General features: G+C 53.0%; 5 protein-coding genes across 5 annotated transcripts; 4 read left to right on the forward strand and 1 right to left on the reverse strand.

Moving 5' to 3' along the window:
- Window positions 1–999: 999 nt before the first annotated feature.
- QC764_204969 (uncharacterized protein) lies at window positions 1000–1371 on the forward strand (the record flags this gene model as incomplete). Its single annotated transcript, XM_062944202.1, has 1 exon — window positions 1000–1371. One exon carries the CDS (start codon window positions 1000–1002, stop codon window positions 1369–1371), a length of 372 nt encoding a protein of 123 aa, XP_062803006.1.
- A 2178-nt stretch (window positions 1372–3549) lies between these two features.
- On the reverse strand, window positions 3550–7631 carry TOF1 (Topoisomerase 1-associated factor 1). The gene is made up of 3 exons (XM_062944203.1): window positions 7432–7631; window positions 4951–7378; window positions 3550–4868 (listed from the first exon to the last, which is right to left on the reverse strand). The coding sequence occupies exons 1-3, from the start codon at window positions 7504–7506 to the stop codon at window positions 3727–3729; spliced, it is 3645 nt and encodes a 1214-aa protein (XP_062803007.1). The 5' UTR covers window positions 7507–7631; the 3' UTR covers window positions 3550–3726.
- Window positions 7632–7793: 162 nt separating this feature from the next.
- Window positions 7794–9316, forward strand: QC764_204980 (uncharacterized protein). Its single transcript, XM_062944204.1, has 4 exons — window positions 7794–8033; window positions 8091–8190; window positions 8366–8599; window positions 8654–9316. The coding sequence occupies exons 1-4, from the start codon at window positions 7911–7913 to the stop codon at window positions 9166–9168; spliced, it is 972 nt and encodes a 323-aa protein (XP_062803008.1). The 5' UTR covers window positions 7794–7910; the 3' UTR covers window positions 9169–9316.
- Window positions 9317–15435: 6119 nt separating this feature from the next.
- QC764_0035800 (uncharacterized protein) lies at window positions 15436–15982 on the forward strand (the record flags this gene model as incomplete). The annotated part of the gene is made up of 2 exons (XM_062940240.1): window positions 15436–15551; window positions 15667–15982. The coding sequence occupies 2 exons, from the start codon at window positions 15436–15438 to the stop codon at window positions 15980–15982; spliced, it is 432 nt and encodes a 143-aa protein (XP_062803009.1).
- A 3159-nt stretch (window positions 15983–19141) lies between these two features.
- Window positions 19142–22272, forward strand: QC764_204990 (uncharacterized protein; the record flags this gene model as incomplete). Its single annotated transcript, XM_062944205.1, has 4 exons — window positions 19142–19821; window positions 19877–20014; window positions 20070–20773; window positions 20839–22272. The coding sequence occupies 4 exons, from the start codon at window positions 19142–19144 to the stop codon at window positions 21438–21440; spliced, it is 2124 nt and encodes a 707-aa protein (XP_062803010.1). The 3' UTR covers window positions 21441–22272.
- Window positions 22273–25800: the final 3528 nt, after the last annotated feature.

Below are 25800 nucleotides of genomic sequence, written 5' to 3' on the forward strand. Positions count from 1 at the left end.
ATCCAGGCGTTAAATAAGAGCAGTTGCCGCCCCCCCCGCGAGCATCTCGCAAGTTTTCTTCCTTCTGTCAAGAACCACCACAACCGACAAAATCCAACCCAGCTATGCAGCACACCGCACCAAACATCAGCCCACACGTCGTGTTTCCCTGTGAAACTACCGTATACGACATCAACTCCACTCCGGATGCCGCAGAAGCCCGACCAAAACTTCAAATATAGGATGGTAAAATGGTAGGGGCATTCTCTCTTTCCAGCACTCGATCCTCACGTTGCTCTCCCTTCCCCCCTCCACATTTACCCCCTCCCCCCCCCTCATTTTCCTTCATTTCTTCTTATTTCCTGACAGCCCCCACCAAGGATGGAAACGGATTAACTTGAGTTGCCGGACGGCCACGTTCCCCAATCAAGCACCTACTCCAATCATGTTGGCTGGTTATGCGCTCGGCGTGCACGTTAGTGTATGTGATCGAGCCGGCCGAATGTATTTCCTTTGGCCGAATTCATGGAAAAGCTTCCATCTTGGCATGATTTTCTTCCCCTTTACGCTCAATATCTCAGCACCGTCAGGCAACGGAGGATGGCTTGGATGGTTTGCGGGGATTATCCGCGCGGGATTTGTGGGGGAAAGCCCTCCTTTTTGCCAAGACCAGGGGGTTGGGTCCGGGTCCGGGGAAGGGTCCGGGTCTTGGTGGGGGACAAGATAATGACATCTCACTAACCCCAACGCATGACCCTAACCCTTGATTAACAAGTCAATCCTGGGCGAGGGACAAGTGTGCACAATCTAAGTGGATTGCCGGTGTCGAACCCTTGTGCCGGTTTCAATAAAGATACTTGCTCTTTGGGTTTGAGGATCTTTGGAACGAGTTCGGTATGGGGAATTAGTGGTGTTGATTAGAGGGGCCGGAGGGATCTCATGCCGGGGCTATGGTGATCCGAACATGGGGCATCGATCGCCGAGCACGATGAAAGCCAGCAAGCGACTCTTTTCGATTACATGGTGGATGGAAGACTGCAGGATGGGGAAGACTGGAAAGGAAACGGGAGCAATCACGAACCTGTCGCGACGAGCGAGGACCCGGTCTGGCGACGCGAATACACAGCAGCAACATTGACTGGGACCGGCCATGGGCAGCTGCAGATCAGCCAAACCAACCTGTTCATGGTCGGGCGCCTCCAGCCGCACGCACTCCGCGCCAGGGGTGGTGATCTCTTCCGACTGGACAGCCCCTCGACGTCAAGATGGCCGTGCGCCATCTCTGCTTATCATCACAAACAGCGTACGCCATTAAATTTGGGATGGGTTACGCTCGCCTGGACCGAAACCGAACCAGTCAGAGAAACTGGTATCGGTGTTGATGAGAATTAGCGTTGGAAGATTCGAAAACGCCTTACCGGCTTCCGGAAGAAATACCCGCCGCCTTCAGAGCACCCTGGGAAGCTGGAATCGATTGGGGAGCCAGCAATCAGCAAGCAGGGATTTTTGTTGAGGAAAGATGGAGAAAATGAGAGAACAAATGTGATAGAAACAGGGTAGACAGACCTAAGAGCCTGGCCTTTAAGAGAGGGGTTGCCCACAACAATCTTTTGCCCTGAACGAACAATTCTGGTCACCGCAGGAAGATTGAACCCCATTTTCCCCTTATCCTCCTTCTGCTCCTTCTCCCACGCCGCTCCGAAACCTCTCCCGGTGTGTCTCAGCAACCTATCCCGCGAATATTCACAAGGCGCAAACATGGGTTGCACCCAGAGCAAGCCTAAGTCTCGGTACTTGGCTCTTCTGCGACCCTTCACCCACATTCGGCATCACTAATTGAGAGTCTCTAGCAGCGGAAACCAAAAGCCGGGAGTTGCAAAGCTAGAAACCTGGCAGAGGTCCGCCAGCGGCCAATACATTGGCCCACGTCCAGTATCACATTCTTCCAACTCCACAGCCGAAAAGCAGACCGCACCGAAGAAGTCCGCACCGAAGAAGCCTGCACCGAAGAAGCCCGCACCGAAGAAGAAATAGGAGCAACACCCGGGGGAGACATCCACATGTGGCCTTGGCGTGAGGACGATGGCGGGAGGACCGGTGCTGCACTGCACCAGGGGGGTTCGCGCTTGGATTTTTGGGTGTCATCATACAGAGGATTTTGTATTTACGGGGATCTTGAGTATTTACTGGCAAAGGGCGGCCTCTAAAAGATAGGTTTTTTTTGTTTTGCTTTTACATGACCACTCTTGCCTCTCTGGATTTGTGCAACTCCCTCCAATGTGTGTGTGTGTGTGTGTTGACCAGGCTCCCAAGGACCCCGCGTCGTTGCTCCACAAGAGCGGTCGACGCCATACTCTTTTGACGATGTGACGGCTCTCAAATTGGCATCGGTACCAAGATGGATTCTTCTGGCTATTTCTGGTATCCCGCCAACAACTTTGTGTGACGGTCATCGTAAAAAACACAAGTTATTATACTTTACATGTAATTTTCTTTTTTTTAAAAAAAAACCATCTTTCTGTCATCTTGCTTCATGTTTCCTTTATCCAAGCAACATGTGTTCTTTATCCCAGCTAGGTTTTTCCATCGTCCCAGCTCTATCTTTCCAATGTCCCAGCTACATATACGCTTTCTCCCAACTACATCTGTATTTTATCCCAGCTATACACGCCTTTTGCCTCAGCTATATTCACTACTTACCTCAGATGTTTTAACCTTTTGCGCCAGCTATCACGGCGCAGGCATTGAATAACGCATGGACATGGCGATGGCGGCTAGGGTTCTCTCCAGGGGGATCACATCAGCCATATCCACCTATCTAACCCTCGTCTTTTATCCCAACCTACTCCCACTTGATCTGAGCTTAGTATATCTTCAATGCGAGCTTAAACTGTCCATTTCTAGACAAACCCTGTCTTTAACCCAAGCTGAGTTCGTCTTTTGGTAAACTAACCTTACATTTAGTCCGAGTTTAGACCGTCTTTCCCTAGATAGCGCTTGTCTTTGATGCAAGCAGGTAAGCCCTCTAAGGGTTCGTCGACCCGAGCTCATGGATTTAATTAGCTGAGAATTATATATAATCACTGCGCTACCTTATATCACCTTCTACAAAGTAGAACCATACCATTTCTTCCCTAGGATATTTACTGCAATCCGCCACTTAGAAGATGGAGCATGTGGGTCATGTCCGTGCAAGCCATCATGGATCTTTCTTCAGTGCTCCACCCATCTAGACCCTCTTTTGACAGCTCGCTTCGGGACGGCCCGCAACTCTAACCTTTAGTAGAGGCAGGGAAGAAGATGGTTGTTGAAAGAATGCTCGTAGGGGAAGGGGGAGGATTAAAGAGGTAGATGTTGGGAAATTGGCGTGTGTTAAGTCTACCTCACCGGACGTGTGATGGCGTTACTTTACTTTATCATTGTTACAAGCCAATATTGAAGCATTGGGGCGTGATTTGAGGGCAGCGCTCTCTGGACGCCCATCGAGACCAACAATAACATATCCAGCAACCGATAAATAATGTCTTCATTGCTGAACTGCCTATGTCAGAGTCAAGAGTGCAGAAAAAAGTAAGCATTTATTATTTAGGTAGGCCAGCAAATCCAGCATGCTCAAAGTACACAGTAACCTTGCCTGTAGCCTGATCCCGCCGTCGATTTCCGGCTTGTTTACTGATGTTATGAAGAGATGACGCAGACGCCATGCATTGGTATATGTGTACAAAATGTAGTAACCTCCAAAAACAATCACTCCTCATCGCTGCTATCCACAATAAACCCTGCTCTTACCCTCGGTCGCACTCGTACTGGCGCAGCGACCGGCATGTCGTCATCGGTATCTTCCTCGCCACCACCCTTGTCTTCATCACTAACACCTTTTTCACTTGTCTGAGTAGCAGATTGCATCTCTTCATCCCCATCATCGTCAACCGGCTTCTTGCTCGGCTTCCTCTTTTTGGCAGCTCTCTTAGCCGGCGCCGGCGAGGCTGCTGAAGATGATCGCTCACTTTCATCATCCGCCGTATTCTCCTCGTCATCATCATCCCTATCCATATCAACGTCCTCATCGTCTCCCAAATCAGCAGCATCCGACTTTCTCTTGCCGCCCCTCTTGGCGGCCTTCTTCGGTTTTGGCCTCTCCACCACCGCATCCTCGTCATCCTCCTCACTATCATCCCCGTCCAACAACCTCTCCCAAGCACTCTTCTCCACTCCCGTCGGCTTCTCCTTCTCCTTTTCCTTGGCCGGCCCCCCATATGCCGCCCTCGTCTTCTGCCTCCTCTCCTCCTCCCTCGCAAAAAACTCCTTATCCGCCTCCTCATCCGACTCATCATCGCTCGCCCTCACATACATCTCACTCTTGATCTTCCTCAACTTCTCCAGCTGCTTCAGCTTCCTCGCCTTCACCCTCGCCACCGCCTCCTCATCATCAATCTCCCTCACCTCCTCCACCTCCTCCCCATCACTATTTATCGTCATCCTCTTCCTCCTCAACTTCTTCGGCCTATCGCCCGTAGGGTTGATCGACTTCAACCGGCCCGCAGCAAAAAGCGGCTCTTCCCCATCATCCAAAATATCATCATCATCCCCATCATCAAACGTCGCCCTCTTCCTCGGCGCAGCTTTTGTCCCAGCAGATTTTCTGCGGAGTTGATCCTCCGCCAGCTCCCCAGCCTCAAAAGTAGGGGGCTCAAACTCCGCCTTATTGATCATGTTCAAATTTTCCTTTAGATCATACGCGCTCATCCTCCCGGGAACGATCCAGACCGAATCCCGAGTCTCATCCAACGTCGGCGCTAACCTCTCAAATCCAACTAGCTTCATCAACAGCCTCAAATGCGGGTTCTTGAACATTGCCGTTCGGCACTTGTCATTGGATGGGTGTATCACTACAAGGTGGGTTGTCATGTTAGCGCGCACGGACCAAAGGTAAACAATCGCACAAGGCTCTGTGTTCAGGGGAAAACTCACCAGTATACGGCGCCTCAGGCAACAACCCCACCACCACCTCACCATCCGTTGTCGCCCCCAACTGCCTCGCCTCCTGTTCCCCCTCCCACCCCCTTCTTTCACTTTCCGCCTCCGCCAAAGTCTTCTTCACCCACTCCAACCACTCCGTCTGGTTCCTATCCAGCAACACCCCCACCACAATCGCAATCTGCGCCTCCTTCTCCAGCATCTTGTCTTTAAACTCCAACTCTGCCCCCGGCCGGGGGTTTGTCGACACCGAGCTCGTCTGCCTCTCGTAGCCGTACTCAAGGTAAAACGCCGTTTGCTTTTCTTTGCTGAACAACAACTCGACAAACAACGCCGGTCGCTCTTCTAGCTTCTTGGTGCATTTCCTCAAAATCTGCTTCACCAGCTCTTCCCACTCTTTGTAGACCGACTTCCCGACGGTGGAAGAATCAAGTGGCTGAGGGCCCTTGATCATGTTGTAAAACAGGGAGATGATGTCCAGCCTGAAGAGCATAGTCCCCATCTCATGCTTAAACGCCACCCGATAAAAATATCGATGCGCACGCTTGAGTTGTTCGGGAGAGAGGTCCTGGTAAAAGTGGGTGAACTTGACAAATGTGTCAACCACGCCCTGGGGTAGAAATCTCGTGGCGAACTGGGCAAAGTTGAATTTGCGCTCTTGGGAGGTATGCTCCGCCTTGCGGGCATCGGCTTCGTCGTCGTCATCCGAGACGGGGTTGACGAGGTCTTCGTCTTCTTCCGCGTCCGAGTTGGTCCCCCCAGCGGCGACAGCCTCGGCCTGTTTGGCTTTCTTCTTCTTGCGGGTTCGTCGCCGGGAGCGGACTTGCATGTCGACGTTTTGCTTGGAGTAGGCTTCCAAGATGCGAAGGAACGTGTGGGTGAGTTCGGTGCAGGCGTCGAGGTACTCGAAGCCTTGGTCTTTGAAGGTGCGTGCGACGCTGGCGATGGTATCGTGGGTTTTTTCTTCGTAGAAGAGGTTGCTGAGGAGGTTGTCGGCGATTTCTTCGTCTTCTTCGTTGCCGCTGTCGGTCATCTCCTGGATGGTGAGCAGTATCTGGGTAAAACAACGCATGACGGTCGTCAGCTGCGGCCAATTTTTGTCCGTGTAGGCGCGATCGAGGTATCTGTTGAGGGTGATGATCATCTCGGGCTGCAGAACACCGGCGACAAGGTTGAAGGTATTGACATCATCTTCAGCTGCTGGTTGGGCAGGCTTCTTTTGATCTTTGTTGGCTTGTTGGCGTACTCGTTCAGCTTCCAGGAACCATGATACCAGGTAGAAGAACTGAGCCTTGTGGCTTTCAAGAACGTGGCTCGCTTCTCGATCGATCGATCGCTGGAGGTGGAGGAATAGGGGGTTGAAGCCAGAGTCGAGGAAGTCAGAGACAAAATCTTTGAGCTGTTGACGGGCGCGTTCGTCGAGGTTGACAGGTGGACCTAGCTCCTTGTCCGCTTCGTCTTTCCTTGCTCGTCTTGGTGCCTTGAAGGTTTTGGAGCCGTCCATCTTCCGTTCTCGCGCAGCAGGGTCGAGTAATGCGTCTTGACCAGAAACTGTGACTGTTCTCCCATTTTCCCTCTTCACCCAAATCATGGTGCCAAACCTACTATGCCTTGATGGCCCCTTCTTGTTGTAAGACCTCAGCATAGCTGCCTCCTTGTTCATGGCGGCCGTCAGCTCGTCCGTCTTGATCTTGTTCAGCTGCTTTTCGCTGACAAAAAGCTTGCTCGAGTCCACCCTCTTGAGCAAGTGGAATAATATCTCCAGGATAATGACGTCCTCCGTCCGGAAGTCCTCGCCCATGTTCGATGCGATTGTCAAGATGGCAAGGAACACATCTTGGAACGAGAAGGCATCAATCAGCGCTGACCTCGAAATCTGGGATTCGTCCCCCTCGTAGTTGATCCCTGAAGGCGGGCTAATCATGGCGATATTCCGCAGGAAGTATAGAATCAACTTGATGATACCCTGATCTCTCGCTGTTCTGTCACCAATCGGCAAAGCCATACTCGGCAGCGCTACCCTGATCGCCGTATTCAAAATCTGCGCCGCATCAAAGTTGATAATCGCCCTCTTGTAATTCAGCTGCGCCAACTGCAACACTGGCAGATGTCTGTGGTGGTTGACCGTCATGGTCTCGGGGTCCTTCTCGATGGGCCAGGTAAGCGGTACCATAAGCTCGTAGCACGCCAACGCAACCTTTGACCTGTATTTGCTATCATTGTCGCTTGGCGGCCATAAAGCAAGAATCTGGAGGAGATCGGTGCAGACAATATTCGCTTCGGCGAGGCATCGCGCAACGTCCATGCGGTTCGTCTTCTCATCGTAGAATCGAATCCATTTCTTCAGATCGCGCAGGACTTCGAGGGCGTCGTCGCCGAGTTTATACTTGTCGTCGTCGCTGTCTACACTGTAACCACCCAGCTATTCCAACTGTCAGCCAACTTGTGTCAAGGATCGCTGGCGAGAAAGCCTACCGCAGAAACAAGACTGTTGATGTGCGCCCGCACCTCGGGGTGCACAGTGTCGTTGGGGATCTCGTTGTCCTCCATGTCGGAGTATTATTCTCGAATGTCGTTTATACCAGCATACGGTCTTCGTCTATCACGATACTAACTCGAATTCGTCGTCGTGGTATCTTGTTTGCTGTGGCTTGGCGCTCGTGGGCATGGAAACGCGATGCTCAAACCCATTAAAATCAGACGCGACTGACCGCGTCTGCCCAACTAAAACAGACACAGTGCGCTCACAGTGTGTGTCTTGGAGCTCGCACTATCCTGGACAGGGCACATGGCAGAGAGTCGGCCGAAAGCAGCAATCGGTCCGGGGGTGGTCCTTGGATTTACCGAGGCTAGCCGACGTCACTCAGTCCGTTGCATTCACAAGAGAGCTTCATTCTCATTTTCACTCTTTTTTCCATTGTGTTTGTGTATTTCAGGTAAAAACGGCTTCTATCATGTCTGCTAGACAAGTGCTCCGTCTGGGCAACCGCCTCAGTGTTCGGTCTTACTCATCTGCTGTCAAGCATGAGGGTGCCCGCGATGTCAAGCGTCTCGGTGTTATCGGCGCGGGGCAGATGGTGAGCTTCCTCTTCATGAGATGAACATAGCAATTGTAGCTGACATGAGATGAACAGGGTCTCGGTATTGCCCTTGTGGCTGCCATGAAGGCCCAAGTCCCAGTTACCCTCGTCGACTCCAGCCAGAAGTCTTTGGATAAGGGCCTTGTCTTTGCTGGTATGTTGTCACTACCTACCCTGAACCAGACCCATTAAGGGGCAACCCAAGCCATGGAAAGAGGCACTCAAGCCACCAAAAACGGGCTTCAACCACTTTTCATTAACCCTCCCAATTTTCTTTATCAACCCTGTCCCTTCATTTTCCAGTATCAATTTTGACTAACGACTCCCAGATACTCTTCTCGCCAAGCAAGTCGCAAAGGAGAAGCTCACTCAGTCCCAAGCTGATGCGGCGAGGGCCCTCCTCCTCCCCACCACCTCCCTCGACGCCCTCCACGAAGCCGACTTCGTCATCGAGGCCGTCCCAGAGATCCCCTCTCTCAAATTCGAGCTCTTTTCCCGCCTCGCCTCCATCGCTCCCTCCCATGCCGTCCTCGCGACAAACACCTCCTCCATCTCCATTACCCGTAAGACTCCCCTAACTCCTTGCCCCCCACCACACTATGTTGACACCCATCCAGGTATTGCCGCCGCCACCCAGGACCCCTCCAAACCTCTCGACACCTCCGCCTCCTCCCGCGTAGTAGCAACCCACTTCATGAACCCCGTCCCGGTCCAAAAAGGTGTCGAAATCATCTCCGGCCTCCAGACCTCCCCCACCACCCTCGCCACCGCCGTCTCCTTCGTCGAGAAAATGGGTAAAATTGTCTCCTACTCCGTCGACTCCCCCGGTTTCCTCGCCAACCGCATCCTGATGCCCTACATCAACGAAGCAATCATCTGCCTCGAATCCGGCGTCGGAGACCGGGATTCCATCGACGCTATCATGAAGAATGGCACCAACGTCCCCATGGGTCCGCTCCAGTTGGCGGATTTCATTGGGCTTGATACTTGCCTCGCGATCATGAATGTCTTGCATACGGAAACGGGGGATAGCAAGTATAGGCCGAGTGTGTTGTTGAAGAATTATGTTGCCGCTGGGTGGTTGGGGAAGAAGAGTGGGAAGGGGTTTTATGAGTATGCCCAAAAGAAGTAAGTGGGCAGGAGAGGTGCTGTGTGCGTCATGATAGAATTTAGACAGCGTTTTTCATCAAGCCATGTATCAATGCTTATATATGTTTACATATCTGTTGGTTATTTCACATCCATCCCTCTACTAGAGCATGACACCGCACGGTAAACAACTCAGATCATCCCCTTCCTTCCATTGTCACTTACCTGCTTCAAAGCGCAAAACCAGTCGCCCTCTAATACAGAAACAAACCTCATTTCACGTCTACATAGCAACCAACCCCTTCCATTAAAAAGGGGCAACAAAACAATCCACTCCCTCAACCACACCCAGTACCCCTCAGCCCATTTCCCTTTTACTAATCCTCACCGCTATCCCCCCTTGACCATGCACTCAATTAAAATCCCTCTGCACGCTGACAAAAAAAAACTTAGATTACACCCCACAATCTATCCAATTTTCTCACCTCCCCGCAAAAAGTAGCCGACACCACTCGGTAGTGCTTCACAAATTGCCCAATATTTTCGGCATCAGTCTACCAGGACAGCAGCAAACTTTCTCACGAATCTCTTTTTGCTTTTCTCCTCCTCCTACCTGTCGGATGAACCGGCCGACCTGTGTGTGTGTGTGTGTGTTGCAGTTTTAATCTGTCCTCCCCCCCTCCCCCCCGGTCACCCTACAGAAACTTAGCAGTTGAAAAGCTATTTTTGTCCCCTCTCTTTGTTCATTCGGCTTGTCCCGAAGCCAGCCATGTTCATCTCTCGATAAACCATCGCCTGGGAGCTTGTGTGGTGAGAGCCCGCTAATCTCGCTGTGAGATCTTGGGGAGGAACAGGCCGTCCTTCACTGGAGAGAGATGAGAAGGTAACCAAAAACTACCCCAAGCACACCCCAACAACAACAACCACCACAACCACAACTACAACAACAGCCGACCACCACCCCAGCCCAACCCTCTCCTTCCACCTTCCCCTTCCCAGGCAAAACTCCCCATCACCCATTTAAGCCGAGTGTAATGTGAATCAGCAACAATGCCGGGGGCACCCACCCCTTCCGGTCCCCATCCCATCCCATCCCATGACAGCCAGTAAACCCCCTCCCGTACCCCCAGACTCTCATATAGTACCTGCCATGGCAAGAACGGATCAAGAGCAATATATTCCCACCCCGTTAGTCAAACTAGCTCGACCCCACCCACACACATCCCCTCAAATTGAACCTTCAGACGGAAGTTCCCAGCAATAGAGAACCAAACCAAATGTGGCCAACTCTGACGGCCGGAACTGTCGTGTGATATGTCAACAAAAAGCAACAGCTAGGTTCGGGATGCCAAAAAGAATACCTCTCGTTGGTGGTGATGTTCTGATATAGGGGGTATATATCATAAACAAACCTCAAGGTCTTGATACTCCTCCCTCCCCCAGTGTCCGGTGGTCAGGCAAAAAATAACGAAACAGGCATGACATCAATCTTCCCCAAACCAAAACCAATACGCTCTCATCACGGAGAGCGACGAAGCTTGTTTCTTTCTCCTTGAAGCGGATCGTCCCAGCCTCCATCTGTCTGTCATGCAAATACATCCCTCACAAGCAAAAACCGGCTGACAGGAAAGAAAGCGGGCGTTCGGAAAAAATATGGGGTTCATACACACACACACACACACACCACACACAATACAGCAAAAACCATGCTCCCCCCTCTTCGGAAAAGCACCCCCGGCTCACATCAAAAAATCCGGTGTTTCCCAAAGGGGTAAATTGACCATCCCATCCTGTTCCTGCGTACTAGAGTAGACCATGCCATGCAGGGAAGCCCGCAAGAACGGGCATGTCTCGCCTCTTGTTGGTTAGGTACCACAAGTAGTTTTCCCAACTTGCTAGCCCGAATGTCGTGTTCTACCCCTGTGTGGAAAAGCAAGCAAGCAGGCTCCGAGTGAGTTCGAGGTAGTTATCTATCGATCGTGAACTCGAGAAAAAGCAGAATCAACCAATGGGGGCTGATAAACAAGTGAGAGAAGAAACAGTGGCTGGCAAAAACAAACCAAGACCTCCTCAGCTTCTCCCGGCGGCGGCCAAAGACTGAGCCTGGAATGGTAAGCCGAGGGAAAACCCCCATGTCCGCCATTTTTACCGGCCGGGCCTAGAAAAACAAAAATGCCTTTGTTGTTGTTGTTGTTGTTGTTGTTGTTGTTGTTGTTGTTGGCGGTAGGTAGCTTGGAGCTTACCTCCACCATAAGAAAGGTAGCTTCCAAAGGGAAAACTGACGAATCGGCACAAATTTGACAGTTTTGTTTTGATCCTCGGTATTGTGCTTGGATCCGTCAGTCTGGTCTTACAGCACAACACAGCAATGCCTTGTAACGGGACCAAAGTCATGTGCCACACAAGTCAAAGACAGTCCCATGCCTAGTTCGGTTGTATCTCAGGAATCAGGTGAATCATGCGTGCTCGGTGTTGAGTGACTCCTCTGGTCGATATCGAGTTACATCCCCGTTGACTGGTTCTCGAAATCAGCATGGCTATTCGCGCAAGAAGGATGACAGGCATCTCCACTACCTTCGCAAGCTTATATATGGCGGGAAACATCATTTATCTCGACCTTTGAAAGCATTTTCGATCAGATCGTCAGGTTGGCGGTCTCGAACAAACAAACAACATGACCTAGAAGTTGTACAGCCAGGAACGCAGTGAATAGTTTGAGCAAGCCGCGTTTGACAACTCGGCTAAACAGACCCGTCAAAACGGTTCAAGGACAAGCCATTCGCGCCCACAAGCTCTCACGTCACGGTGGTAAGCAAGTCACTTGAAGGAAAGCCGATAATCACCAACGTTCTGCCACGCCGTGTTTGACAATTGCGTGATGCTGTACCAGGCACCTGCGATATTCTTCGCCTGAGTCGCATCACTGGGCTAAAAAGTTCTCTGTCGAATCGTAAACATGCCGGCAGCCGTGTCACAAGATGTCTTGTGAGGAGCTGAATGATAAGACACGGTTTGACCAGCAGCCATTCCACGAAAGGAAGGTCGGACACGCCAGCAAGTGCTGGAGAAGCAGGTGCGTCTCTCCATGGGGGCTTCTCCTCGAGGCTCTTCCGAATCCTGACAAGCCCAGAAACTGCTCTCGAGCAGTCTGCGTCAAACTGCGCCTTGAGCGCAAGCGAGACAGCGCCGTCACAATGCGTAGCATGCGTTGCTTTGCACGACCGGCCGGATTGATGAGTCCACGTGTGGCAGAATCCAAGTTAGGCTCGCGCAATGCACAATGCAGGCTGCACGGCTCGATATTAATGACGGTGGGTAATGTGAGGGGAAGCCGACTTGGTAGGAGTGTGTCAAGCATCCTCGGCCTTGTCGAGTGCTTGATGATGTTCCGGTGGATAAGGAAATGCGCAAGCCATGTGGAACTAGAACTGATCCTCCGAACGGTCTTCTAACTCTTACTTTGTCGAGGCCGGGGAAGTCTCTGAACTGATGGGACATGTTCTGGGATCAATGGCCTTGCTTCAAACGAGGCTCGGAAAGCATATCTCTGCACAAGGTCCTGCCTTGAAATCTGAGCCATCCGTTTGGTCAGCCGCTTGTGTCTAGTATAGGGGATATTTTGACACCGTCGGGTTGTAGCAACACGAGACCGAGTCGCTCGCCTTGAAGCTGGCAGAGCTCAGGTGATACTGAGTGCACCGGGCACTTCGACGTGGCCCTAAACGCAGAAACGGAGGGTTCGTCGTGGCCAGCAAGGCCGTACAAGTGGCCCGTCGCCATCAGGCCGTTGGCATGACGTCTAGCTGGTGGTAAAATGCGGCAAAAACAGCGAGCATCAGCGCGTGTCTTTGGGCGTGGGCCGACAGCAAGGGGCTGGGTCTCGATGATTTTTGCCGCCAGCTCGTGGCCTAGAGAAAAATCTTGCCCTGGACGGAGCATGTTGCAAGTCTTGTCAAGGGTTGTGGAGGGAGACGCTTGATGTCAGCCCCCTTTCCACCCGCTCCTGCAGGTTGAGATTCTGCAACTCAGCGAGCGGGTTATTTCCGGAGGACGACGATGCGACAGGTTCCCATGTTGATTCATCCCATCCCGCTGGTAGCCCGGGGATCGATCTGACGAGCTATTGACTGAATTTGAGTGCTTCAGTCTGCTGCCGTGTGTTCGCCCTGATGCTGGATCCACGGGGATCTTTTGTGTGAGGACTGGACAGCTGATCTATTGGACAATCAGACGGCTTCTTGCATTCACAATAGGGGCCCGTATCCAGGGTTCCTGGATTCCAGATGATCGCACAAAGTTCTCGCCGTGCTTCATCTGCAGGCACGCGGCTTGCGCAACCCGGAAGTCGAGATTGTGCTCTGGCTAGAATTCGTGTTTGATCCAAACACAGGGATGGTGGCAGCTCACCAACGTCTCGCAAGCAGATTCAGGCCCCGAACAGCCGTCAGGGCTTCAAAAGGTGAAACTGGAAATCTGATCTCGTCGTAGTCGTGTACTCCGGGAACCGGAACCTACACTCGCGGAGGGTGTAACTGGGAAATGCCGCGACGACAGGAATGACTTCCACAACACGAAGATGGTGGCAACTGAAGAGCCCATTCCGGGCAACCATCAAAGAAATCATTTGGACACGAAAGACCTCTCGCCCTGCCAAATGAATTATTCAGGTAGAGATAGACACTCCAACACCAACCGTCTGTTCGTCTCAACAACGCGGCATCGGGGATGCCCGGGTCTAGAGCTCCGAGCCCACTTCTGCCAGGAAGCAAACAGACAGACAGGATCAAAAGGCGTAAGAAGCCAGCACGTGCGCTCACCGTTTTCGCACTCCATGTACGAGACGGTTGTGAAATGGATGACCGTCGGGACCGACGAGACAGTTACGTCTGACGCATTATCCGGCACCGTCAAACCCGAAACAGGCTGAGAATAGCAGTGGGCAACAGAGCACTCCAATTCCTCTCCGTGGAGTCTCTTGTTGCCGCGGTCTGGCGTCTGCTATTCTTGTTGCAAGGGCTCGCCATCTACCCTATAGATAGGAGCTTGGATGCAGCAGAGCTGACATTTACCCCTATCAGATGAAGCTGTGGGGAACACAGCGAGACAAGCGCAGCTGCGTAAGCGCGGCGTCTGGGTAGGCGGTAGAGGCGCGAGGCAGGCCAGTAGCCATTCAGACCGTTTGAATCCTGGGGTATCAGTGCAGACTTTTTGCTGTCCTGCAACTGCAAGGCACCCGATCTTTCCACTGCCGAGAGAAGTCAGCTCGGTTTTACCGCGGCGTCTTCCAAACAGCTCGGTATCATGCCCCGTCAGCCGCTTCTTTGAGATTCTCATCAGTCGTGACGGGAAAGTGGAGAAGTCAAGAAGGGTAACGCGGAGGAGGACTGGAGCGGCCCGAAGACCGGAGCACAAGCCCTAAGGATCCGGTCTGTGCCGCCATGCTTCTCACTTTCACCACCCCGAGGCGGCTTTGGGAATAGTCCAGGAACACGCTCGGCGCGCGATGAGATCTGAGCAGCCCCGGACGCAACGGTACTGAGCGGCTGCAACCACCCACCACATCCGTCCCGCTAAGCCCAATACAAGCAACGTGCGGGCTGCGAATTCTTTCTTTGCTTTGCCAATTTCCCTGCCAGTTGATAATGCGTTGTTTATGTCGTTTCAAGAGATTATGCCATGTCTGGTAGAGTCCGAAGAAATTCCACGACTGTGGCTCGCGGGCATTTGGCTTGCACGATTGGGGAATCTGGGAAGTCTGGGGGATCTGGGCTCTCGGTGTCGACAATGGCAAAGCGTGGTGTCGACAGTAAAGGAACGGACAACCCCGAAGTCCTTAATCTGACGGTTAACTGCTGCATGGCGCATGGCGGCATGCTGCATACCGCAAGCAAGTCCATTGATTCGAATCACTCACCTCGGCCTTCACCTGGAGGAGACCTGGGATGCCCGGAGACAACATGTGAGGCGATGGTGGTGCCTTGGTGGTAGCCGCATACTGTCGGATGTAAAGAGACTGGGTTCTTTTGGAGCATGGAAAAAATATGGAAGGTGGTGCTTGCAGCCTCGACCAGGCAGCCAAGACCAAGAAAGAGAGCTGAAGAGGCAGGCGCTTGTTTGAGATTTTTCTTTTGCATTCTTCGGTGTCGAGCCGCTCTTTCCCCGGGAGTCGCCAAAAAGCTTGAACACTGATCGTGCTTGCCTTGTTTGGTCAGGCTACTCACTGACGAGGGTCCAGGCCGTTGAGGCCAATTCTTTCTTCCCAAAACGTCACCGTGAATCTGTTTGATTCGCAACGATGACTATCTAGGCGATGTGTCATTCAGAGCCACCTACCGTCGCACAGCACCCAACCCCCGGCAAACCACTACCTACCTACCTATTGGATGCTTTCCGCTGTAGTGCTCACCTCTTCTTCCTGACGCAGCAGTCTGTCTAGGTTGTCAGATTCCTCGTCAGTTTTCTACTTGATAAGATCCAATGCTTCTTTGGTGGAATTGATCCATGGTCCCGTCTGCAGAAACTGATGGTCCGGGTTTCACAGAGAAGCGCCGGGCCCCACCCAGGATGCCGCCGTGAGAAGTCAACTGTCACCCACGGAGCCGATGTCTGACGGGGGACGGGGATCGGAGGCTACACTGGCTCCACATGGCCCCAATGGTCCGCGAACAGACGCCGGCATGCCCACCGGGCAAGACAGGCAAATTGGCAGCGATCCCGAATCCGATTCGATGCATGCCATCCATCAGCTGTTAGGTGCTGCTGCAGTTGCAGTAGAGGGTGCGAGGCCATCTCCTGCTTCTTCTGGCTGCTCTGCACCCCTGATTGGGACGGGTAGCATTTCAACAAGCAGCTGCTAGATGGAAGCCAGCCTCGGACAGCCGTTGCCTTCCAACCTCTTTGGGAATGGCCCCTCCTGCTACATCCCCCATCTCGCTCTCGTCTGGCCTCATCGTTGCCCTACCGGTACCTACGCTAGCCCCTCACAGAACCACCCCTGGATGAAACCATGGACCGACCCCCCTGCTCCGAGAGGAGAGATGCCCCAGCACTGCTTGGCTCTCGATCCCATCCCTGCTCGACTGTTAGCGGCACGGCAAGGGGCGTGCAAGTAATCGAGACTTGGCCGGCTCTTCTCGCGACACCTCTCCGTCCTGCTCAATGCGACCCTCTGGCTGCACAACACCTTGGCTCTCCTGTAGTTCTCATCATACAGTTGCACCAAACTCCACCGAATCCGGTGTGCTCTCCTCTCTGGTGAAGCGCCCACCATATCAGCCTGCGGCTTTGTCGGCGCTGTTTCCCACTCCTCCGACTGCCCACCCCAAGGGCCCAAACCCTGCTCTGTCAGAGGCCACAAAAGACACCAGCTCTTCCATACTCCGGCACTGCGCACTTGCAAGTGCCGTGCAATCGCACCAGAGCCGCCTTGCCCAGCGCCGCCGCCTCCCGGAGGCGTCTGGACGCTTAGCGACGTTCGAGTGTCTCCTCCCAAGCGCACCTACGCCGCCTGCTCCACCCCGTCGTTACTGGCGTTGCGTGCCTCTGTCAGACAGAAGAGACGGGCTCGGCAAGACGGGCTGACAGGGGGGTCAACAGACGGCTCAGACAAAATCTCTCTTGTCAGCGTGGTTCCCTACTGGCTAAAATGGAGCAGTCACTGTGAACGGCAGACCTCGTTGCTCACACGGTACAAGGTTCATGGTCATCAACACCCCCAGCACTGCTACCACTGCCTCGACAGTGCTCCAGCGGTCAGACTCACCAAGCTACAACGATTCAGAATATCTATTCACCCGTGATCTAACCATTCCTTCCCTCTAAACGCCAGCTTCCAGGACAGAAAGACCTAAAACCTTTCTCTACTCCACATCCCGCAACACCACCCGTCTACAATTGCCGCTTTGAGCTATCGCTGCCCCGATCTTGCTGTTGCGGAGGATGCCAGTGGCCTTGTCACTTCTTGATCCGATCTGGGTCCACCCCCCTCCCCTGGCCGCGCACCTTGTTGCCCAACCACGCCCCTCCCTAGTCGCTCTCACACTTGCCCTTTTTCTCCCGCAGCCACCAAGCAGCAGACACTGTACACCACGCCTCTCCTCCGAGTAGGATCGGCATCGATGATTGGCTTCAAGGCTTGAGGCAACGTCGACAACGGTCATGCTTTCTTCCGTGGAGTCGACACTGAGCTAATGTGAGGCAGAGCCAATCACCCGCCCAGAAACGCTCCAGCCGAGATGCCATGCACAGCTTGTACCTACCTTTGCATCTCTCTGAGCGTTCTTCGGCCTCGTGCTGCTTGCTCTCGGTCTTGGGGCGCTCTGATGTTCACTGAACTGTGGAGCGGTTGCGTGTGTCCCTGCACTGTACAGTGGGACAGACAGTTTAGGAAGTCAGGATTGCTATCAAGAGGACACGAGGGCGACCATGTACCCAGCGGTGCCTGCTCGTAACCCATGGTAGAGCAACCGTGTCTCGTCTCCCTTGAGCATCGGATGTTTGCATCGGTGTCATTGGTTCAGTAGACTCCCTCTCGCCTACAGACAACTGCGGTATGCTCTGGCACTCTGACCATGCCCAGGTCCCTGCACTATATGCGATGTGTATGCCTGTGTCTTCACAACCGCCCTATGAAGGACCCATGGCACCTCTCCACAGCCTGGTCAACTTCTTCTTTTCTTCTCTCAACGGCCTTACTTGCAGCACCGACGACGTTGGCCTTGGCACGAGCGTTTTCCTGTCCGTTTTTGGCCTGCTTTCAAGTGCTAGCAACTGTCCCCCTGTTGGTTCCATCAACTTCCTGGCACGGCATTAGCCATTCAGCCGAGATCTTATGGGCCAGCTGCCACGATAGAGTTCCGTCACTCGCATCAACCCTTGCCTGGCCAGAAAAGGTGAGGGCAGAAGAACGGTGTGGCTCAGCTCTTCCCCCATCCTCTAGAAAGCGAATATCACAATACCGGTGGCCATAGCTTGGGGGTTTCGTCTAATCGAAGGCCCATCCAGTGCCCACCCCAGACAACACACAGGGCCCCCAGTAGACTTAGCCGTTAAAGCTACCATCCTCTGTCAGGTACCAGGTACCCCGATCTCTCCCCAGCCCTCTCCTGCCACTGTTGCGGTAGGCCGTGCAGCCCCTGTCCTGTATTTGAATGCGGCCTCGACATTTCTCCGTGAGGAGTGAGCCCTCCGCCGGTATTAATCCTAGCTCTGTCCTACCCTGGGGCCAAGGTGCTGAGGAACGGTCTTAATACCACCAAGGGCAACCCACAAGAGCTTCATAGCTCCCGCCCTATCCCATTCCACGGGATCATCCAACTGCAGACGGGTCCCCGCCGAGCATCCTCCTGGCCAACCTTGATTTTATACAAGATATGTTCCTGCCTTTGGGTCCCTGGTAGCCAAGGAAACCTCTCTCCTTTCCCCTTCTTCCCCTTTGCCAACCACGACAGCCTCTTCATCACCCAAGGCGACAACCACGGTTCGCCAGACCTCAGCTTGGACAGCGTTCGTGTAGATCAGTTGGTTAATACCCGAGCCCCGTGGTTTCCTGTCCTCGCCAACACACACACGGCGGCTCCCTCTGATCTTTCTTTTCACTGGTGGGCCTGGTCTCCTGGTACGACGCATCTGCACATCAACCCCAAAGAAAAATCGCGCTCGAACCGCCACCGCACATTTTGCCCTCCTCAGTGCACTCATCCTGTTTGATCATCGAAACCATCCGGACCCAACTCTCGCTCATATTCGCATCGCCTGAGAACTTTCAGTCTTTGGATGCCAGGATCTGCCGGGCAACGATCACCTCGACCGAATCCAGGACAGAGGAGGTAGCGGATCCGCCTACCTGGCGCTGTGGATGGTGATGTGTGCTCGGGATTTCTGATATACTCGTTCTGCGCAGGCCGGCAACGACTCTCGCTTGATTCCATCCAGACCGCCTCTCCATACCGACCACTGGCCCCTGAGCCCAGCCAGGAACCCCTATCTTCTTCAACGTCGGTCGACAATCCATCCCAATGCTTGTTACCAGGCAAAGCGCTCCGGAGCAGAGTTCTTGGTCCATTGGCAAATTTGAAACGGCTTTTCACAAGTCCGCGGAAAGCCTACGTATGTCGAACAGCTACGACGCGGTGACGCAGTCAGACTGGCAGGGTCAGTACTCGTTTCTGCCGCCAGGAGACAACAACATCTTCTCTCAGTCATATGAACATGTGACGGGTTCAGCGGACCATGCGGATTCGCAAGCGCAGCCGCGGAGTGTGGCTGCGCCAAGCAACGCCTTAGACATCGAGGCGCCAAAGCGGGAGAGCCCTCCATTGGGACACCACCGCTTAGATCCTCTTGGTCTACGACAGCCAAAGCAGCCATCGCCAATTCCAGAGCAGCCTGGAAATCAAGGGGAACAATATGCGCAAAAAGCAACCGAGTCGGCACACGAGGAGCCGTTGGCATCGACCGAGACCCCTGGCATGTCCTTGGGCTCCAACCCCCTGAGTTCAGTATCATCCACGGGTCAAGGGCCTGAAGTAGGCCCGGGTCAACCAGGGAACGAGAGCCAGACGGTCATCAAGGAAGAGGATGAGGAGGTGCTGGAGGACGAGGAGATGATAGAAGGGGACGGAGATGGTGATGCTCAGCCACAACCCCAGACTGCGGCTGAGAGGACCGCCCAGCGACGCAAGATGAAGCGCTTCAGGTAAGAATCAGGGAATCTTTCATGGGGAAAATGGGGGTCTGACCGATGTTCACAGACTTACGCACCAGCAAACCCGATTTCTGATGAGTGAGTTTGCGAAGCAACCACACCCAGATGCAGCTCACCGCGAACGTTTGTCTCGCGAAATTCCGGGACTGAGTCCACGCCAGGTGCAAGTGTGGTTTCAAAACAGGTCGGTCTTCGCTTGACAAGCCATTCGGCTCTAACCATTGCTGATATCCTGCTAGACGCGCCAAAATAAAACGTTTGACGGCGGACGATCGTGAACGTATGATCAAAATGAGAGCTGTCCCCGAGGACTTTGACAACTTGGGCGCTCTCCACTCCCCATACGGTGCAGTTCATGGACTGGGAGCCCCTATGGCGTCTCCTGTTGACCTTGGAGGATCGTCGTACGACCATATGATGCGCCCGCTAATGGTGGATGTTCGGCGATCTGATGGAGATGAGCACCTCTCACCCACCGGTTTGAGCACTGCCTTTGGTGGCATAGGCTTCAACCCTTCGAATTCGCTCAGTTCGCCCGACATACTTTCTCCATTATCACCAACATCGACCGATCGCTACGGCTACTCGAGTCATATGTCGTCGGGGCCTTTGAGTGGTGGGCCAAGAACATCGAATCCATTTGCACGACAGCCAAGCATCGACAGCAGCATGCAGATGCATAGTCATCATTCGAGACAACAAATACGGCCTCTGCAGCCACTTCACCTCCGAGATACCATGACGCGATCACGCTCCGACTCGCTACAGTCGCCTCTACGATCCAGCATGTCCTGGAAGGGTGATTCTCTTGATTACACTACTTACCACGGCGGGAATCCATCTCCTCAGTTAGGTGGTCGGCCACACGGGTTGTATCAGCAGGATCAGGTTGGCGGATCATCTGGGAGCGGGCTAGGGGGCTATGATTCGAGCAGCTACTCTGGTAAGCCGCGGCGGCACTGCAGTTGAATCTCGGTCTGAAAGCCACAATGCTAACCCAAAGCACAGGCTCTACTGTACAATCCCCAACTCACATGAACTACCCGAATTACCAATCCTCTAGCCTTCAACAAAGCCAACAGCGTGGGTCACGTCTGCGAGCCGCCTCGGCCTCATTACCACTTGGCCTCGATCTTCGAACCCAGTACCGGTCCTCTGTCGGGTCCGGCAACATGCAATCAGCGACTCATTCTCCAGGTCCACGCACGACATCAACCTCACAATTAGGGGGCGTGTCCTCTAGTTATACCGCGAGTTTTCCATCGGCCCCTCTTACCGCCCCTGTCGACTTCTCTTTGCCTCGCACGCCCGGATACCGGTCAACAGGAAGTGATTATTCGATGCCACAAATGAGCGCCCCGATCGCGCCACCAAACGACTTTTCCCAGGCCTTCCAAGCGAGCATGAGCAATTCGAGCTCGAGGACACCAATCAGGGATTCTTTTGGGGGTGGTCACGGACCTCTGGGCTTGGGACAGCAGAGCCAAAGCTCAGTCGATCGCAACGATGACTACTCGCAAGATCCGCTCGGCATGAAGCGCAAGCGAAGCTTTACGGCGGCCACATCTTCTGCGAACTCGGGGCCGAGTGTGTATGGAGCAACTTCATGAAAGAGAGCATCATTTTGGGCTACCATTTCCAAAGCACACAATATTTCTCTCACGTCGAAATGTACAAAACCGATACAATAACTACTGGTACACCACCTCTTCTCCCCCCAAATATCTAAGAGCGGCTTCTTTTTTCTTTTCCTTTGGCTCGGTAGCTTTCGTTTTTTTTTTTCGTCTTTATTTGGCTCGACGGCCTATCTAGCTTCTTCTCCAACGAAAACACGAACGAGAAATACCCACCACGATTGGCTATTTTGGAACTATCTACTATGATGACACGGCGGGGAACGATTTGCTATACGTTTTTTGGGTACGCACGCTTGAAGCGATGGGTGGCAGGCAATAGTCCGCATTCTACAACGAACGGGTCCGGTTGTCTACAATACAATACCATTTTTCCATTTTTTTTTGATGATGACAATGTATGGAAAAAGGCGGACTCATTGGGCGAAGGAGGTGGTTGTATTTTTTTCTCTTGGGGGGTGGGGCGATGGGGCCAGGTATTGGAAAATATCAGAAAACAGATGTTTGGAAAGCAGCTTTTTTCCACATTGGAGCGCATTTTGGGGGGTGTTTTTGTAAGGTATGGTACGCATTGTGTCGTTGTATGTGTGCCTAGTCTATTTGCTGCTTTGGCGTTGGGTTGGTAAGGGGATGAAGAAAGGGGTAAGGGTTAGGGTACGGAGAGGGACGTTGAACTCGCAAAAGGCTTCCTAAAGGGAAGGCGGGTTGGGGTGGTTCAAGGGATGATGGATGTTTTTTCGTGGTGTATATAACACATTGCATAGACAATAAAAACACAGAACTTACACAAACAAGCTTTTTTTGCCCACTTATTCAGATCTAGACGCAACACAGAACGACAACAAGATGGAGGGCACCTCGGAATCTGAGGGGAAATTCAGACCATCCTATCCCCATTCCCAGACCTCAACCAAAGCTCTCTTCCTCCTAGGTAGGGCGTAATAGATAAAAAACAACTGGATAACCACAAGGAAGATGGACCTCCGAGATAGAGCATCACAGCGTTACGTTGACTAGGTAGAGGACCACACACGGGCTGGGATGGGGATGTGGAACTTGCAAACTGAATGGACAGAACTGGACAACACACGGCATTTTTGGCGGGAGGCGGAATACGGGATGGCCGTCCGGTCGGGCGGGTTAGGTTGGTGGTGGTGGTGGTGCCCCTTTTTTTTGACGGCAGAGGTGTGGTCCGTTTGTTACTTTTCCTCACATACATACCAACCGAATAGCAAGTCTACTGCTACTACACCGAAGCTAAGCTGAGCTGGGGTTTTAGCCAGAATCTTTCTCGTCGGTTTGCACTAGAGAGATGGGCTAGTGAGGGGGGGAAACGTTGCGCTCCAAGGACGGAAGATGCCATGCCATGGGCTGAAAAGCAAGAAAAATAACATGCCCTCCTGCCCCCTGTATCTCGTCTGTATCTCGTCTGTATCATGCTTGGGGTAGGTAGGTCGGTTCCGTTTGACAGACCGGGCGTACTACAACTGACAGGCCCGCTGACGCCCCCCACACTCACTTTCACACGGATTACATACACACATCTCAAGGTAGGTATGCAACCACCGAGCATCGTTATGCTTATGCACCTATCTTGCGTCGCGTTAATCTATCAGGACCACCCGCTGAAAGAGAAAGTGGTTTCGACAGGAGATCTTGCATGAGGTGTTCAGCAGCATCAGAGCAAAATTAAAAGCCACATGGAGTTAACTTATCAAATAAATCCGGAGAGGGCTTGCCGAGCGTGGTAACCCACCCTCCATTACATGCTTGCTCGACAGTCGGGTGAGGAACAATGTCCGTAGGTATCCAGCCCGAGTTTCTCATCTCTCAGGTAAGAGGAAGCCTTTGTTGGGGAGTGGCAATGTATCTTGCGAGATGACCTCAACACACCAAAATTTCTATATTTCTTTTTCTCGATATCACGGCGTCTACCTAATGAGAAACGTTGATGAGACCACAGAGGGAGATGCGTCAAAACCAACCTAGGTAGGTAAGTGATGAGATTGCATTTCAACGAACCATTCCATCCCACCCACTGATCCCCCAATCTTGGTAAATGCACACACACTGAATTTTCTCACTGCCAGATCATAATTGCACAATGCCATCCCCCAAAACGTTGTATCTCCTCCTGGAAGGCAGGCAAAGCTGTAATCTCGGCCGAATTCCTCGGAGCCTTGCCCTATTGTTGTGATGTAGGTGGTTCGATGCTGCTGTCCTCCTCTCAGCACGACATGTCGTCAAAAGCAGCCGTCTTCCCACTTACAAGCCACAACTACCTAGCCCAGATAGGTGCGTCATTACCCACACTGAGTGAAAACGGGCCGTTATGGAACACCGAGATGAGGCCGTTGCGTTTCTTGCCTCCCTCAACCAACCAGATGTTACAAAGCCAGCCTGATGGCGTTTTGGGGGCCTTGAATTCCTGACTTGACTGTAACGGTGCATCTTGGTAGTAGTAATTACCTCATCTCCCCTCTCACTCAGGTACACGAGCGCTCTCCCTCCAACCACACACACCCACACACCCACACCCACACCCACCCACACACAAACACTCCAGGGTAGTACTGCAAGTAAGATCTGATATGCAATTAAGCGTGCGGAGATGCCGACGACGACACACAAAAACAAACAGAACCAAATCCCCGCTCCAGCGCAAGCCAAATGACAAGGCTTGTTCATCAAACGGGAACGTGCTGTTACGGCTATGAGAAAGATAATAATCAAAAGGCGGGCGGAAACACACACAAACCTTGCCCTTCGGCAAACGGCGTCGCGGGAAGCCCTTCGGCGGAGGCATCTTGAAGTCTTCCCAAGTGGGAAATCCCACTCACCACGCAACTACTTGTCATCAGTGCCATCTTTTTTGCCAAAACCCGCCCACAGCCCGCCGTCGCAATGCACAAACAACATCCATGATCATGATCCATCCATCCAGACAAAACCAGGCGGAACAAAAACATTCCCCTGTCTGTCGATTCACCAGACCGTCATGCTTATTTCTCCACGTCTTCCATCATCCAACCTCTTCACCCAGTAGTGGTATTATCCCCTCCTTTCTCTGAAACCCCCTCCAGGTACCAAATAGTCCAACAACTCGCCCCAAAGTGAGGGGTGGTTTTTAACCTGTTGTCTGGGGTAGTCCCGGGGTCAAGGTCTGATCGGAAAATAACAGAAATTAAAAAAACGTGCCCTCCGGTTGTTTAAACTTGCGGAATGAAACGCCGCCTACCGCTTTCTGATTGGCACGGGAACATCTGCTATTCTACAACAGCAGAGTCCTGACAGCAGCAGAGAAAGGCGCAACTTTCTCAATGACGCAAAGAGATCGTCGCTAGTGCCGTGGTTTTGCTGCTACGTTAAACTCGATATCACCACCAGCACCACCACCCCGCACCTTGATATTTGATATAGGGAAGGGGGTATGTGATATCAATGGCGTGTGTTGGCTTAAAACCTTGGACATATCGTGCTAGAAAACCGGGATCGGGTGGGGGAGAGCTACTTACACACACGCTTGCAAGCTTCCCCAGATCTTTACTTCATTTCAGGCGGTTGAACCGGCTGATCTACTTTCACCGCTGTCATTGCGCCCCTAAACCCCCAGCCCAAGACTTCACAACTCCCGGAGCAGAAAAACAACATGTCGGACTGCCCATCAGGGGGCCTACCCTGCATGGTGTAACTCTCTCTCTGCCGGCTGACTTATCGCCTTGCGCACTGGCTGGGGCGCGGCGGGGGCATCTCTTCGGGGTGAGACTGCACCGATGGTGCCCACGATGCCGACCAGGAGCCTGTCGTGTTCCCCAAGCAGGCGTCCATCTGCGGGCCTGTACAGGCCGGTGCTAGCCCCCCTCCACAACGTGATGCTCGCTCTGCAAGCCAACAGACCATTCATGTGTTTGGCAGCTTCGTGTCGCCCACCCTCCAGCGAATATGGCGCCTTGGGGGCAGGTCGAGACACCAAGACATGCGAAGACCCGTCTTGGGATGGCAACTCGCGGGCGTGTGGGCGAAGTAACTCCCCGTCACATACCGTTATCGGCTTGCGGGTGTGTCTCTGTCAGTGTCCACCGGAGCTACGGGCAGAACACGGATATTTCCGCGGCTGTCTTGTCTCGTGCTTGAGAGAATACGAGGTTGCAAAGAGACAACCGCGGAGTGGGATTTCGTGACGGCCATGTATCTGGGAAGAGATCCGTCCTGTCCGTTACCCAAGAAGCAGAGAAGAGCCGTGCCACAGCATCTCTGTTCCATGTCAGCTCCCCAATCTCTCAGCAACTCAGGTCTGACTTCCTGGATGCACAAGCAGGAGGGTGGATGGGGCGCC

This window comes from Podospora pseudoanserina, chromosome 2 (genome assembly GCF_035222485.1).
Source record: "Podospora pseudoanserina strain CBS 124.78 chromosome 2, whole genome shotgun sequence".
Lineage (NCBI taxonomy): Eukaryota > Fungi > Ascomycota > Sordariomycetes > Sordariales > Podosporaceae > Podospora > Podospora pseudoanserina.

Excerpts from the sequence above, each read along its gene's own strand:
- TOF1 (XM_062944203.1), bottom strand. The coding sequence starts at position 7,506 with ATGGAGGACAACGAGATCCCCAACGACACTGTGCACCCCGAGGTGCGG. Across the intron at positions 7,379-7,431 it reads TCAACAGTCTTGTTTCTGCG|CTGGGTGGTTACAGTGTAGA; the intron begins GTAGGCTTTCTC and ends CAGTTGGAATAG. Across the intron at positions 4,869-4,950 it reads GCCTGAGGCGCCGTATACTG|TGATACACCCATCCAATGAC; the intron begins GTGAGTTTTCCC and ends CCCACCTTGTAG.
- QC764_204980 (XM_062944204.1), top strand. The coding sequence starts at position 7,911 with ATGTCTGCTAGACAAGTGCTCCGTCTGGGCAACCGCCTCAGTGTTCGG. Across the intron at positions 8,034-8,090 it reads TTATCGGCGCGGGGCAGATG|GGTCTCGGTATTGCCCTTGT; the intron begins GTGAGCTTCCTC and ends TGAGATGAACAG. Across the intron at positions 8,191-8,365 it reads TAAGGGCCTTGTCTTTGCTG|ATACTCTTCTCGCCAAGCAA; the intron begins GTATGTTGTCAC and ends AACGACTCCCAG.